Below are 17,702 nucleotides of genomic sequence, written 5' to 3' on the forward strand. Positions count from 1 at the left end.
TGCACTTTCTGTTCAGAATTCTAATTAATTCTAAGGTGTAAACGTGTTTGGGGCAAATATCTTAACATCATGTCATTACTTATTATAAAAACAATTTGAAAAAATTGCTGACACATTAATTGTTATAGCGCTTGTTTTTTGCAATTTTGATTTTAATTGGCTTATCATGTAATGTATTACGAAAAAAGAACAATAAAAATTATGGATAAACCATAGAAATAATTAAAACTATCTGACGAGAATGCGACGAGATAGAAACAGATTTAGAAATTAATGCTACAATGTTTCGGGGCGGGAAAATAATTTAAGCATTAATTAGTGCATGTTTTTGTTGGTTGGATGCAATTTACGACGCACGTTCCGTAGCAGCTACACTTATTAGAATTGATCGCTTGTCATAAAAATTATCTTCCTGTCTATAATGCGGCTTCATAGGATGTTGATTGTGGTGTGAAGATGATGAGGATGATGTGACGCGAGGATGGGCTGCTATGTTGAGATGTGTTGTGTGTTTCTGTTGTGTGGATGTGTTTTGTTTTTTCGTGTTTTTGCATTGTTTTCATGATACATAGGATGCAATATTTTCATGATATACATTTTTAGGATACTATATTTTTGTGATATAATATTTTTTATGATATAACGTTTTTTTTATAATAAAACTTTTTATAATATAATATTTTTATGGGACAGTGTTGGCAAGCTGAGTTTTTATTTTTATTGCAATGTGCATGTGCATTGAGTGATGAATGATATTATGTGTTGTTGTTGTTGTTTGTATGTGTTTGAATGTTGTGAAATTGTTTCGTTCAGTATTTTATACAGTGTATTTATTATTTATACTGGATTAAGAGAATTGAACTCTTCATATTATCTGAATATTCCCAATGCAAGTTAAACCTCGTTAGTTTCACAGAAAAATACCTACAGAAAATTCGGAAATAACATTGGAGTAGACATTTACAACTGTGATTGTTGATTGAAATGTTGAAAAATGTTTGCATAAAATGTTGGAAAGAATATGTTGGTGATGTAATTGGTAAAACCAACTGGAAGTGAAAATGAAAATTTCTTTCGACATCGTTTACACGTCTGCCGGCCTAAAATAGAAAATGTTATTTTATTTAGGATAAAACTCCGTCCAAAAGAGCATTTCAAGTTTAACATTAAAATAATAATCGAATGATGTTATCTTGAATAAATGTTTACAGTTTAGATGTTATTTTTAATGCTAAAAGATATTTATACATTTTATAAAACAACAAAAATGTTGTGACCTAAATAAGACTCAATATTGATTAAAATTTGCTCTGATCTTTCCAGCTACTTAACGAACGTTTGACAACAACCATTTAGGGGGTTGTCTATTTTCAGTAAATGAGAAAACTATGATATGATATTACAGGTTAAAACAACAGTAAATAACAATTGAAAAATAACAAATAAGATGAAAATTAAAAACCAATTTTAAAAATTGTAAAAAGTTTAAAAATTCTTTTTGGCTGCTCTGAACATTAACTGATTATATTTGGTATTTTTGTAGCGATTTAACAAACACCGTGTTGAAGGAATTTTTCTCTCAATCTCAATTCTTTCCTGTTAATGGCATCAATAATGGACTAACCTCATTAAATTTTGTTTAATTAGATTTTGTTTTTTTTTAAATTTCAAATAATCAGTCTTAATTATGTGATATTGGCATATCAACACTGAATATATATATTTTTTTATTTTTTAAAATTGCATTTAGTTTTATTGAAACGATCAAATTTTATGACTTTAAAAAATCTTCTTTACGTTGATGTTTGAAACTGTTTGGAGGAACAACAAGCTTGTAAGGAGCATTTTCATTCCACATTCGATCAGATATTTTGCCTTCTCCGCCCCAATTGCCAGGCAGTGATCCATGTACAAGTGCGAAGCATAGCTATTACACTAGCTGATTTTTTGAAGCATTTAAAATGTCTGCTAATTTGTTTAAAGTAACTGTAAGCCATACTATTGAGAAAGACAATTATCTATATTGTTAATTAGAAAAAGAAATTCATCTGATCGAATCCTTCCTGCCCAGCTCCTCCCTGCCTGCCACACCTCCACGACCAATTTCTGATGGCTTCCAACAGTTGCTTTCTACCTTTGTCTACCTTAGCACCCCCCCTGCATGAGGACCACCAAACACACCGCAGAACAACTTCACCATCCTCTCTCCACAACCACCACCACAAATCATGCGATTATTTGCAAACACACCATTCAAAAGTTATAATTCATTCCAAAAATGATGTATGTGCCAACGAAAAAACAAAATGTCGAGAATATAAATAGCGGCAAAAAATAATTCCTCTGCATAGGAAGTCACATGTGAACTTGAAGCTGCATCAATCATTGAGCAGGTAGGTGAGTCAGTTGTATTAATCAACTCCAGTTATGACAAGTTGCTTTTTGAAACGAAGTTATGATAACATCAACAATGTAATTATGAATAAACACAGAAAAAAATCAATTTCAGCACTAATCATCAAAGAAATATTACAAAAACTAATTGTTCAAGCAAACAAACCTGGAGATTTAACGTTTTTTTTTGAATTAAAACTCTAAATAACCCATGCCTAACACTTACAAGGAAGGGTTTCGCCTTCAACAAACTTTATCAGTGACAACATCATATGTCACGGATCAGCACAAACACGTCCTCTTATTAATTTTAGCAGTTTTATTTTTTGGTAGCAAATTTTAAGAGGCTGAATTGCTGCTGCTGCACAAAGAAACAAATTTGATCGCCGTGTTTGTTTCATTGATCAAAAATTATTATTCTACATCCAAAACATAAATCACCAAAAACGTTCTTGAGTTACTTTGAATTATCTTGAATGGTGGTCATTTTGACGAAACCAACGTCAGTTTAAAAGAGGTTATTGATGATGATAATGATTTATATTTATTGAATTGAATAAAATATTTCTACAATTATTATATTCTAGTTTATGAACATTCGAACGCACTTCAACATACAATGGCAACTGCCGTCTTCATCTCTTCATCTTCAGCATGTGAATGTCATCGCGAGCCACAAGTAGTAATCTTTAAACAGAGTTGATGCGCTTTTCAAAAAAATAACGAAATTTTTTGAAAATTAATTGTTACTGAAACGCTTGTATGTAGGGTGAAGCAATGTTTGGCGTGCTGATTTGCTCAGTCGGTCAGTGAATCAATCGAAGCACGATCTGCTGAAGCTATTTGAGATAAAAATTTGGCAAATATGAAAAAATATGAAACATGTCTTACAACTCAATATGCCCGCATCGGTCCGTGCGACTAGTCGAAAATAACAAAAATGAAAGATCGAATTGTGGAGCTTTCACGAGAAACAGTAATTTAGCGACATCAAATAAATTACAAAATATTAGACAAAAATTTAATTTTCAAAACTTTAAAACAACATTTTATTGCAAAGAACGATCAATTGTAACAAATTTATTCTAGTTTTGAGGAGCAGCCAAATGTGTTTTTAAATATCATACTAAAACTAATAAATAATACATGCATGAAATAAATGAACTGACCAGCATCAGCTTGGATCTCTTCGTGATTTCCAGCTGAAACTTCTTCTGTATCAGTGAAAGGCTGTACACGTGTTGGACGTTGGACTTGTACACATGCATGATGTGGCAGTCACTCAGCGTCGTACGCACCCGCAAGAATATTGAAAAGTAGAGACGCGGTCGTGGTAGCGGTGGTGGCTTCAAGTTGTAATAATGATTAACATTCTTGTTTTGTAGTGGTGGATAAAAATTATTTAGATAATTGTTAACTTGTGATACTTTGTTGCTATAAAGCAGGTTGTGGTTGTATGTGAAGTAGTTGAACTGCGGATCGGCCGCCACGTTGATTGTGCGATTGTTGGAGAGGACGTTTGTAGCATGATGGGACTCGTGAATGTTATTTATTTTGTTTGGGGATTTGTTGGTGGCGCTACTAATGTTGCTGCCTTCATGCTTATTTACGTTGTTTTTCTTGTGGTTTTGGAAGTTGTGAATGTTGTTGTTGTTGTTGTTGTTGTTGTTGTGGTGATTGTTGTTGAAATTGTTGTAACTGTGTGTCTGGTCACTGATAAAATGTTGCACATCGAAGTCTTCATTGTTTTTCGATAAGCCATGATTTAATTTTCGAAGGAGGTGATGGTGATCGAAATGAGGTTTCAGATTTTCATGTGGCTGGAAAGTGCCATAACTTGGAAAGTGGAATGGCTGTTGGTTGATATGTTGGTGTTGATAATTATGTCGTCGTTGTTGTAGTTGTTGATGTTGTTGGCTACTTGAATACAAATAGTACACCAATGTTGAGTGCTTCGTCCCATCAAATAGCAGGGTGAGGGTTTCTGTTGTTTTGGAATGGTTAATTAATAAATAATTAGGACAATATTGAGTTAGATAATGTTCTGATAGATTTGCATGTACATGGTTATGATTTGAAGTGTTAAATACTTAGATGGGGTTAAGTCAAAAAGCGTGATATCCTTTATGAACAGCCCCTCTTAAAATGCCAAAAAATAAATTTGATTAAAAAAAACTACATATAAAACTTTTCAGCTTCTTATTTTACTTGTTAAATTTCAATTTTTTTTATCTCTATTTTTAGTTTGGTATATTTATTTAAGCAAAACACAAATAAGCAACTTTCAAAAAATGTTTTATAATTTGATCATTAAAAGTTAACAAGCATAAACAGCATGATTGATTGAATTTTTTGAAAAATATTTCAACTTTGGGAAGTTAGGGAAAATAAATGGTATAAAGATTGTCTATATTTCTATAGGCTATCTTACAATACAAAAATGAAACGCTAAATAAGTTTTTGGCCTTTGGCAATTATATATTTTCACACATAATAATATAAGCTTGCTACACATACACATCCACAATTACAGGACAATACAGGAAAGTACATGTACAAAGAAAATTTCTCGACGATGTCATTCCACGAAAGACAAAATTTGCAAGATTTTTCAACTTCAAAAAATGGACAAAAAATTGTTTAGAAGTGATTTATTTGCGGGAAGCACTTGCTGTTGACCTGCATAATGCTTATGACTTTATCGTCGTCATCATCGTGTGACGTCATCATCATCGTCATCCTCATCTTATGACATCATCATCATCACCATCGTATGTCATCATTGTATGACATCATCGTCGTCATCATTGCTTCTTCCTCTTGATTCCTCATCAACATCATCGTTAAATTATCATCATCACCATGGTCATTTTTATTATCATCTCACTTGGCACAGTTTACTCAAAAGATTTTCTTATTAACCTCCTTTGCAGTTTGCTGCTTTGAAAGACTTATTGTCTTCGATTAATTGGCTCGGAAATACGATGCTTCCAGCAGATAAGCGAGCTCTACTGCTTTGCTAGGGCCAATGTTTTGTTGTTTGTGTGCCATTCGTTGAATGAATGAACTCGTTTATGTTTTATTCTTTGTTATTTTATAATATCTCTACAATAATGAAAGAAAATTTTGATGGTTATTGAAAAGTTTGAATCGGTTCGGCGTTTTGTTGTTTTGTTTCAATTATTGAATTGAAGTATTTTATCAAATTGTATTAAGGATATTTTATATCGAGAGTTTTACATTTTTATATTATTTTAAATTGTTACTAAGTAAGTTCGTTTTAGTGAAGTGTTTGTTTTAAAAGAGGATACATGTAAATTAGGTGTTGTGATCAAACAGCTTTGTTCATTCAAGTATTAATGCAAAAAATCGACTCGTAGAGCTAACGCTGAAACGATTTGATCGATCAAATGACTGCCTTTGGAACAAATCTATCGTTAGAATTGTTCAGTGGATCGTTCGGAGCAATGTGGGTTCAACATACATCAGGCCAACTTGCCCACTGCTATGCTATTTAATTGAGTGCCTCCCTTCTTTATTGGCTAGTTAACGTTTCATTTCTTCCTGCTAATCTCTTCAGATTATTCTCATTTGTATAATTCTTTCAAGTCATTCACCATTGTTTTTTTTCTTTTTGCGTTTCTAGTGGGAAGGCTTCATTGGCAAATGTTTATCTCAGTTGCAAGTAGGTTTGCTTGGTTGGCTTGTTTGTTGGTTTGTACTTTGATCTGTATGTGGGTTTGTAAGTTGATTGATAACGCACGAGGGTTAATAATTTTGTTTGTATGTAAACATTAGCATTGGTGTATAATACGATGGTTTTTAATGTTTTTTGGTAGAAAAGAACTGCAGTTTATGGGATAGTATTTAGACATGAACATCTATCCAGTTTGACATCTGTTTATGAAACGTGCAAACATATTATTTTTAAAATACACAACTGCAATTATTGATTTACACCTATTGTTAATTAGTTTACCATCTAAATCAATAAATATTTTTATTTCCAATCCCCGATGTATTTATTTCTGTAGCTACTTGAAATCACAACTTTTGTTTCGATTGGTTGTAGTGTAACATAAATTTAACGCCAGATGAAACATCCTCCTCATACATAATTTAAAAATTCAATTGTGCACATGTTCAACTCTATTGCTGTTTTCTTTGTAAGAAATATTTGAAACTGAGATACTAATTTTTTATTTTTTAATTAAAAACAAGTTAAATTAACAAGCAATAATGATATATAATATAATAGATTTGAAGCGGTTTTAAAAACTGTTTTACTCCCTTCGAATTTCTTCAAACGTTTATTTGTTTGGCCTCAAAAGAATTTTAATAGTTTTTTCTCTGGTTAAATACATTTAAATTATACAACAGTACAGCAAATACGATCAATGACATAATGAACATTTCGAGATTCCTATGAAAATTTTGGAATTTCAATTGAAATTGTGCAAATCAAATTTCAGACGAAAAAAAATTGAATAATTTGAAACTACAAAATGAGTTATTATTTACTATTGCTGCTTTTTTCATAGCTTTTTTAAGTAAAGATAGAAATTATTCAATTTGAAATACAATGTTTAAACAATAAAACACGTTCATGTCACTTCCTAATGGTGTGAGATACTCGTATTGATAATAATATATTAGGCATTCGCAAGAAAATATTGTGTGTAAGAAGAAGATCACGTGCGCTTATGCAAACATCTGATGAAGATACAGAAGAGAGCAGATAATTGTTTGACCAAGTGATATCTTGCCTCTGTTGTTTCCCTTCTATCTGAATGAAAACTTGCAAGATTGTTTTAAAATATTCTATCAGCTTTCCAACATTTTTTTCATTGACAAATGGAATTTTATCTGTTACAGTCAGCAAGTGGAAGTTAAAAACTTTGAGTTCATTACATGCTTAATGAACGCCTACTTGCATTTATTTTAGATTTAAAAACATTGGAAGCATACATAAGGACAGCCCGTGCGTGATCCTATGTTGGTGTGGGACCTAGATGGAACAGGGAGTGTGCAGCCGTTGCACAAGAGTAAACAATATTTTAGATAACATTGGTAGTTTTCAGTTGCATGTAAACATTAGACTAGTTACTATTTGGAAACTGGACATTAAAGCATGTCTTTTTACCATAATAATGTGAGCACCGATAAATTGATCTGTTTATTTGTGCTTTCTGATCAGTAGATTGTATTGTAGGTAGGACTACGTCACGTAAGAACATTGGAGGCTCAAATCCCCTAACTTATATAACAGGAGTTGCCAAGCTCCTCGTCAGAGTACTTTTTCAAAATTTGAAAATTTTCGCAAGCCACAATTAAATACTTATTGAAGATGAAATAAAAAATATTTCTAAAAAGTTATATTTTTAATAAAATATAAATAATAAAAAAAACAAATTTTACTTCTTTTAACAATTTTTTAATTTTAAAAATATAATAACACAAAAGATAAAAAGGGAAATTAGGTAGAATTATGGAGAGCCACAAATAATTCTTTAAAGAGTTTGATCCCGCTGATATATTTTCTTCACATTTCATGGTTTGTAGTCCCTAGTCTTATGCCATAATTAGCATCCTTCAAAAAGTTTATAGAATGCGATCACCTCCTTTATTTCATTTTTTACGTTTGATGCTTATTTAAAAATATTTCTTATATAGGTTCGAAGTTTTACAAAAATTGATTTTTTTTTAAAAGTATTATGCAAACAACGCGTGTTGAAATAAACTAATGGAAATCAAACTCTCATCCGACCTGAACATCGGAAAGAAAAAAAAATTAGGTTAGGAGGAATCCATAAGAGGCTGGTAAACAACTCATTAAGTTTGACCACCTTCTTGACGAGTGCCTCGACACGTACACACACACACACACACGTACACACACACACACACACACACGCACACACACACACATGCACCATACACACACGCGTATATACTATACATACTCATACGCGTACACCCACACACGTGCACACACACAAACACATAAAGGTGAACAAACATACAAAATATTCAAACAAAAAAGTTCAACAAACAGACGTTAATGAAACTCATGCCAAATAACAAACATATGCCAGAGCATTCATGTTCATACCCTAGTCTAAAAAATAGCACACAAGTGTAAGAGAATGCATACACACATACATAACCTTTGAACATACATTCATATTTAAATATCAATCTCAACAAACCACTCGGACACAACATACCTACCTACAAACATGCAACCCAGCGAGCCAGTGCAACAAACAAGACACATCCAACCTACTGCACATTTTGCATTTTGAGCGAATGACACGTGAAACATTATGCAAAAGAGCCAATTTGAAGGAGCGCGTGTTGAAAGGCAGGCATCTTTGCAAAAGTCACCATACACGTCACGCTCGTTGGAAAATTCCCATCTTCTATTGTAATGTATGGAAATAAAATCTTCATCGCAGCCAGCCTACAAATATGCTTCAAAAACAAAAATGCTACAAATATGCAGCCCTGCAAAAACTTGGCACAAAAGATTAAAGTAATAAAAATTCCATTGAGCCGTTATATATAATTCGCATGCTTTTAAATTTACTGGGTTTGTGCAACGTGTAATATATTAAGAACAAATTTTTTTTAGTCTTTTAACCACCCAAAAATTAAGAATATTTAACAACTCTGTGGATCGAAGCCAACTCATTGCATAGGTTTCACCTTTGCAAAGTTTTAATTCAGTTCGGACACTTCAGCGTGCCTCACATTCTTTGCTCTTTCAATGATTTTCATTAACAAGTGCTGACCAACAAGTCGCCACGCATGCCCTCATGTTTGAAACTTCATTTTGTGGAGCTTCATTTTCAGGTTTCATTGTTTGCTTGCTTTTTGAGAGTTCACATTATTTTAAAATTTTATTATTATTTAATTAATTCATGTTTTTTTAATATTTATATTATTTATCATACAAAATTGTTATTTAAAGTTGAAAATTATTATTACCTCAAAATCAAACCATCTTAAAACCCCAACAACAACCAAACGTTTTTCAACATTTGCTAACCAAAATAACCAAAAAATTTATTTAGCGCGAAATATTCATTCAATAATAATAAAAATTTTAACTTAGCTGCATCTTAACATGTAAAATGCAAAAACTGGACCTACTTAACAGATCCTATCTTACAATTTCATCGATTTCTTAGTCTAAACAGTTCACTGAATCATTCACTATTTATTTGAGGACGATTTGAGGTGAATGCATGATGAGGTGAGATGAGGATGGGGTAATTAGGTGGCAATGTGATGACAGTGGTAAGTCTGGGGACGGCGTTTTGAAATAGAAAATCAACAAAATATTGAGGTAATAAGCAAAAAAAAAATCGCCAACCTAATTTTTGCCATACTAGCACAAATTTGGTTAGTTTTTAGGCCCCTCATCAAAGTTGTCTAATAAACGCCCTTTGTGATGATGCGGTGATGTGAAAGATGGCGATTATGATTCATAATAATAATAATGAGGAATAAAGTGGGGACTGATAAAGATGATGTAGATATCACAATTCAACAACAACAATAACAACAACAACATCAACGACATCAACAACAACAACAACAATAATGATAATAATTCCATCAACAGAGTGACGATCCTCAACAGGTCTCATAATTTTTCTCTAATCAACTTTTATTGATCATCTCACACAATTGAAAATGATGGATGGAAAGTCTGAAGGCGGTGCTGGTGATTGAATGAATGAATAATTGAAAGATTAAAGTGAAATGCTCTGTTTTTGCATTTATGTATGTAATAATGTATGTATGTATGTATGTATGTATGCATGTATGCATGTATGCATGTATGCATGTATGCATGTATGCATGTATGTATGTATGTATGTATGTATGTATGTATGTATGTATGTATGTATGAATGTATGTATGTATGTATGTTTGAATGTATGTATGTATGTATGTATGTATGTATGTATGTATGTATGTATGTATGTATGTATGTATGTATGTATGTATGTATGTATGAATGTATGTATGTATGTATGTATGTATGTATGTATGTATGTATGTATGTATGTATGTATGTATGTATGTATGTATGTATGTATGTATGCATGTATGCATGTATGTATGTATGTATGTATGTATGTATGTATGTATGTATGTATGTATGTATGTATGTATGTATGTATGTATGTATGTATGTATGTATGTATGTATGTATGTATGTATGTATGTATGTATGTATGTATGTATGTATGTATGTATGTATGTATGTATGTATGTATGTATGTATGTATGTATGTATGTATGTATGTATGTATGTATGTATGTATGTATGTATGTATGTATGTATGTATGTATGTATGTATGTATGTATGTATGTATGTATGTATGTATGTATGTATGTATGTATGTATGTATGTATGTATGTATGTATGTATGTATGTATGTATGTATGTATGTATGTATGTATGTATGTATGTATGTATGTATGTATGTATGTATGTATGTATGTATGTATGTATGTATGTATGTATGTATGTATGTATGTATGTATGTATGTATGTATGTATGTATGTATGAATGTATGTATGTATGTATGTATGTATGAATGTATGTATGTATGTATGTATGTATGTATGTATGTATGTATGTATGTATGTATGTATGTATGTATGTATGTATGTATGTATGTATGTATGTATGTATGTATGTATGTATGTATGTATGTATGTATGTATGTATGTATGTATTTATGTATGTATACATGCACGAATGCCTCTGAATTCGCATTTATATCTGTGTGTATGTATGCATGTCTGTATGTTAAAACCAAAACATGATGAATGAAACTGAACAGTCAAACATCAAGTAACGAATGGATTAATACTTTGATCTGTCGTTAGTTGTGCGTGTTTGTATGTGTGTGTGTGTGTTGCATGTATGTATGTGTTTATGTGTGTGAGTGTCTATTTGTTTATGTATCAATATATGGATGGATGGATGAATGAATGAATGAAGAGTTTGAGCCAGTTGATGACATGACGTCAAATGATCTCGTGACCCATCAGACGGTATCTGATTGGACACTTTTCCATCCACTCAACTGACTAAGCGACCAACCAATATTCCTTCCCGTCATACGATCCTTTGTCCAATTACAAATTTGTTCAGCACGATTCAAACTATGGAAAGTTGAGAAGCAGAAATAAAATGAGACAAACTCGCCATGATGCTAGTCAAGTTATAAAATGAGTTGCTGTTGGTTGAAGAAAAAAATAAAGATGAAATGAAAGTCATCCTCTGTAGTGCAAGAAGTTGCCGGGAAAATTTTTGGAAAATAATAACAAATGTGATAATAACTATTTCCACTATGACCTCTAGTGAAACATTATAAGACATCAATAATGTTTATTGAAATAATTATTAAAAAATAAAAATAAACATACAGCCGAAATTAAAGTACGACATGAATTTAATATGAAATGTCAGATATCACAAATCAACCCTTCAAGTTATAACGTTAATTGGATATATTTATTAATATGCTAACAAACTTGATCAAATAAAAACTTATTGAGTAATAATTTATTTTTAACTTTAGTTGAAATGTTATTTCACTACAATCTCTTGAACTGGACAGCCACATGTTTTTCTTCAAACCAGTGCAATGCGGAAAATGAATGGCAGCATGTTTGTTGTATTTCAAGTCACTATTTGCAGCGATTCTTTCCTTATCCACCAAATACATCGTAGTTTTTTTTCCATTATTTTAAGTAGATACGGGATGACAAAATTTAAAATATTGTCTAACCAGATGACCAAATTTACTATCTCAATCATAACCAAAAATTTTACAAATTCTCATAAACAAGCTTATATTTTTCACAAATATTATGATGGTCCTGTCCCTATTCCAATTTAGGGGTGGGTAGTATGAGTTGACACCTCAATTTAAAATTTCATTTGTGGAGTAACCAGGATAAATGTATCATTTTAAGCTTGGACGTTGATTAATTATTTTCGTCTTATAGGCTTAAGTTTATTATCAATTAAATGTTTAACGCTTGAAACAAATGCTCCATGAATTACCCTTTATAACGAGCTAGCAACCGATTACGAGCTTTCATCAGAGCAGGCCAATAATGTCTGCTGTTTGTCTTTTTGCGTTCCTAAGAAAACCTCTAAATAATAAAGTGATGTGAGTTGTACCGAATGGTGAATACAATAGAAAATATTTATGTGTATCTTAGATTCATGGTAGCCATGAAAGATTTATGATCATAATCGTGCCTGTATTTTAAAGAGCAAAACGAAAAAAATGTCATGGGATTAAAAACGTCAGCCTTGAAAGATGTGAAGAACTTTTTGTGGTTTCCGTCATCCATCCAGGTTGAGAGAAATGAAAAGTTATTCAAAGAAATTTTAAGTTGTTTTTTTGGTTGTCAAAAACACACAAATATTAAAAGGATGAATTTTTTGAACTTTGGTTAACATTTAAAGTTTTTAAAAGGTTTTCTTTACAATTATTATTGAAATTCCACCGCATAAGATTAAGCAGAACCATTAATTGCTATGAGTGCACTGTACATGTACACTATGTTCTCCAAGAAACAAACTTTTTTAAAATCATTTCGACCCAACCGAACAAAGATTAAAACGTTTTATCAAATAAAAAAGATTCTTTCATAAAAATTTTTATAATTAAATTTTTATTGTAAAATTGAGTTTTTCAATTTTTGTCAGCAGTCTGGTTGCATGCTACTGTGATGAAATAATTTAAGAATTTTCAGTGTGTGGATGAAAAAGAACATGATGGAACCCGGAAAAATTAAGATAACAAATTTCGTGATCTGGAAAGAATTGATAACATGGTGAGTGAAATAAAATTTAAAAATTAAAAAATGGCTACAAATGAACAATGCATCATTCGAAGAACAGATAAGAACATAGCACACAAGTACAAATATGCAAGCAAACCAAACAGTTCTTCTTAACGAACCTCTTTCACAATGTTTGCCCGTGAACTCTGTGTACGAACAATCACATCTGACATAAATTCCATTGGACTCGCCACCACCATCACTATCATCATCTGCATTACGAGCGTTGAAAGTTGCACGGTCATCATCATCATCATCATCATCGTCATCTTTGTCATCACTATCATCATCATCATCATGATGACCATTGATGCAACGACCTCCGTTCAAACATGGATTGTTCTTCTGGCATCCTGATGCCGCCTCATCTTCAGATTCTAGAAATAATGATGATGATGACGACGACGACGAAGATGATGATGATAGCGATGACGACGATGATGATGACGACGACGAAGCTGATGATGATAATGAGGAGGAGGATGAGGATGATGATGATGAGGAGGAGGATGATGATGATGAGGAGGAGGAAAAGGAGGAGGAAAAGGAGGACTAATTTTTTTCAAAGGATGGATATAAAATTAAGACAACCACAACTACGAAATGATGATGATGATGATGAGCAAGGTGATGATGATGATGCTGTAACGGTGGTGTTGTAATGATAATTATAAAACTGACGATAAGCTTAATAGTTGCGGAGATGATTGGTGGTTGTTTGGAAACCAACTTTTTCTAAAAGTTCATCGTTGCATTGGGAAAGTAGGGTATCGCAAAGTTAAATTTATAGAACAGGGCAAACTTAACTTTAGCTATTGTGATGGTAGCATCATTTTAAACAGCCTAAACATAATAAATAACAATTTCGATCATTATTCATGAAACAATTGGATACCATCTAACCCGAGTAACATAGCAAACATTAACAAGCCAAATTTAATAAAAGTGATAAATAACAACAACACTCATACTTCCAAACAAGTAAATAATTTATTTCACTTTAAATGGTTGCATACTTTCGTTTAACAGAAAGACACCGAAGGTATCTTGGCTGGTGAGAATGTGGGCGGTGATGACGACCGGTTGAAAGTTCAAGATCAAGTTCGAAATTGATCCTCTGAAAGACTTTTCAGAACTCAAATGTGGTGGAGGTTGTTTGCTAGCTGGAAGGAAGCAGACGTTCAAATTATAGAAAAATTAAATTATGGCTGTGTTGTGAATTTTTTTAGAAATATTTAATATAAAATGTAAAGAGCAACAAACAAACAAATATACATATGCATGCACAACTCGCATCATCAGCAGCTCACTCCTTAATTCTCCCCAACAGAGTCCCCCCACCAAATCTAGGGTCTCCCTTATGGGGCCTGCTAGGGCGAAAGGTCGGTGGTAGTGGTCCACCTGTTGGTTTTCATGGTAACTGATAGTCATTCAATTTAATTTTGTCAAGTTTTTTTTTCAACATTTTACAGCAGAAGTATTTCTATTTAATGAATCATTTCCTTCAGCTGAAAACTTTTGTGTAAATGTTAATAAGAAAGATAAAAGAAAGAAGAAAAATTGTTTATAACTTCAAATAATTGAAATAGTTTCAGATTTTTAAAATGAAATGCGTTCAAAATGAAACAACACCAATGAGAAAATTTTTTGTGAATCAAATAATATGTGACAAACTTGCACAAATCCCCTGTTGCCGTGAATGTTGAGGGCGAAGTAGTGTGGCTGGCCGTCGTTGATGGGGTGGCTCGATGACTGGATCTTCAATGTCCCGGACCCCAGGTCCATTAACAAGCATAGGAAACCTGCGTTGTGCGTGTGTTGGTGTGTATGTTGGTGTATGTGTTGGTGTGTCATGTGTGTGTGTGTGTGTGTTGGTGTGTGTTAGTGTTTGTGTGTGTTGGTATTTGTGTGTGCTGGTATGTGTGTGTGCTGGTGTGTGTGTGTGTGTGTGTTGGTGTGTGTGTTGATGTGTTTGTGTGGTTGTGTGTATGCGTGGTTGTTTTGTCCCCATCATGAATTGTCTTTATTTTTGTTTGGTTATTTTGATGGCGGCTGTACCATTTGCATCCGGTGCGCACTGTTCTGCAGTGATGCACTTGTTTCCTATTGTTGCTTTTTGTTGCTTATTGGCAAAATAATTTTTTATGGCTTTTAAGTTTTGTTAAATGCAAGTTATTTTGTTTATGTCCCAGCTTTGCAGTACTTTTTCAAACTTTCAAAATTTTTCTTTATGATGTTTGTTAGTGTTGAAGTTAACGTTCAACGTTATGTATTTACACTTTATTTCGTTTGTTAGTGTATGTGTCTAGCAGAGGCCGCATTTGAACCAAGTCAACGTGCTATGATGGGCAGGAGAAACATGACACTTACTACCTCAGCTAACTTTTCACAAATTTGACAATTCATCAAATTCTTCGAAATTTGTGACACTGCATTATGCGCGTTCAATATATTTTTTGTTCGTTACCAAATATTCATTTTTTTTCAGACGGATCGGCATTAGTTTCAGTGAAATGAACAGCTGATAGGAAGCATTCGTCTGGAGAGGTTTTCAGATTGGCCATAAAGATTGCACTTACCATTTACTCTTCAACGGTTTTTTTTCTAAAGTGGGAGGACCTGCTTGAAAAGCTGTTGTTGAGTTGAGGCACGTGTCACACAATTGTTTTTGTCGTTCAGTGGGATTGTCAAATACAGGAGTGCTCTAAATGTGGTGCCAATCAATGTGTAGGCGGTTTTTGCATATTATTGAAAAATATTAATTTATATTTGGTTTCAGCAAAATTGTTTTAGAATTGCAATAATGCAAAATGAAAATATATGACAACTCAAATACACCGGCAAAAATAGTTTGAATAAAATAATTGTTGATCACTTGCTAGGCGAAGATTGGTTTGCCTGATCGTAACGCATGGCTGAAGAACAGATGAAGCGGTGGCAGACATCTTCAATTTCATTTCATCCTAGTGACAAAACTTATTGTCCAAAAAGAAATCCCCAGATTAACATCCTCACTAACAACTTTCGCTGCATTACACGTCCAAAGCTTTCTTAACATTAGCAGAGCAGCCGAAAGAAGAAACGCCGACAGGAAAGTTATGGCTCACCTTGGTGTATCCATAATTGAACAAACTTTATTCATTTTTTATTGTTGGTAGATCGTTTTTTATTGAAAATAAACAAGAAAACTTCAAAAAAAATAATCAATTGAGATAGAATTAAATTTGATCCAAACATGCTGACTATTGCATGCAATTCGTGATATCTCCACGTTTTAAACGAAAAGTTTTGCCTATCCAAATCAACCTCACATAATTCACAATGAAAATTCTAACATAATAACACAATAAATCAATAGAATAGTTGTTTTTAATAGCATTATCAACATCCATGACAACACTGATGATATTCAACCATTCATTGTCCTAATTTTTAAGTCCTACTTTGGAATTTGGTTAATTAATGAACCATAATCTTGTTTAGTATCGAGAGGGCATTTAACAAATGTGGAAATAAAACCACAGAGATGATCCGAATGTTAATGATATGATAAAGCACTGAAAAAAATAAAGTTAAAAAAGGTAGCCACACCATCTCATTCACTTCACGACCACAGGTGTCAACAAATCATCAACATGACAGAAAACAACGCAAGAAATACTAAAATACTGAGACCAACAGTTCAAATATATGAGTTATAATTTTTTACTCTAACCAACAAAAAACGTAGCATCGAATGTAGCGTTCAAATAGATCGAAATAATTGCATTTCAAAATCTGAAAACAGAGCAAAGATTGGAGAACCAACATGAAATCAACTAACCAGCAACAAACGAACGAACGAGCGAACGAACAAGATAAAACGAACGAACGAACAAGCGAACGGACAAGATATTTATAAGAAAACAAAAGGAGTAATATGTTTCGAGCCGGATTGAAACAAAAGTTGTGTATAAATCAGAAAGATGAAAGAAAGCATCAGCGATATGGAGGCAAGCAACATACGTCACATTGAAAGAACACATGAATGCAAGTCGACCACCATTGAAAAACACAATGCACTAATTCACGAGACAACCACACATCATCGTCATCATCGTCGTCATCATCATCATCATCTTCGTTATCCTCATCATCGTCATCATCACCACATCCACATCATCATCATCACAACATCAACAAATTCATTATCAGTGACGTCATTTTCACATTGCCCAATCATTACCACTGGTTAGGATTCACTCATTAAGACCAGGTGACTGCGACTGCCACAGCTTCGTCCAATCCAATCAATTAATCAGAGAGAGAGAGAGAGAGAGAGAGAGAGAGAGAGAGAGAGAGAGAAGCCTATGCACCAAATCTTTAAACATACCTCATCACCTCATCATCATGATATCATCGTCATCTGCTTCTTCATCA

At 32.9% G+C, this 17,702-nt stretch overlaps 2 protein-coding genes across 2 annotated transcripts; both read right to left on the minus strand.

Annotated features, from left to right (window-relative positions):
* Positions 1 to 1,779: 1,779 nt before the first annotated feature.
* HELRODRAFT_170113 (hypothetical protein) lies at positions 1,780 to 8,687 on the minus strand (the record flags this gene model as incomplete). The annotated part of the gene is made up of 4 exons (XM_009015930.1): positions 1,780 to 1,935; positions 3,564 to 4,378; positions 7,653 to 7,759; positions 8,677 to 8,687. 4 exons carry the CDS (start codon positions 8,685 to 8,687, stop codon positions 1,780 to 1,782), a joined length of 1,089 nt encoding a protein of 362 aa, XP_009014178.1.
* A 3,829-nt stretch (positions 8,688 to 12,516) lies between these two features.
* HELRODRAFT_170114 (hypothetical protein) lies at positions 12,517 to 16,425 on the minus strand (the record flags this gene model as incomplete). Its single annotated transcript, XM_009015931.1, has 8 exons — positions 12,517 to 12,584; positions 13,403 to 13,660; positions 14,300 to 14,446; positions 14,594 to 14,684; positions 14,958 to 15,085; positions 15,342 to 15,405; positions 15,903 to 15,987; positions 16,391 to 16,425. The coding sequence occupies 8 exons, from the start codon at positions 16,423 to 16,425 to the stop codon at positions 12,517 to 12,519; spliced, it is 876 nt and encodes a 291-aa protein (XP_009014179.1).
* Between the last annotated feature and the right edge of the window lie 1,277 nt (positions 16,426 to 17,702).

The sequence above is a fragment of the Helobdella robusta genome, assembly GCF_000326865.2.
Source record: "Helobdella robusta unplaced genomic scaffold HELROscaffold_17, whole genome shotgun sequence".
Classification (NCBI taxonomy): domain Eukaryota; kingdom Metazoa; phylum Annelida; class Clitellata; order Rhynchobdellida; family Glossiphoniidae; genus Helobdella; species Helobdella robusta.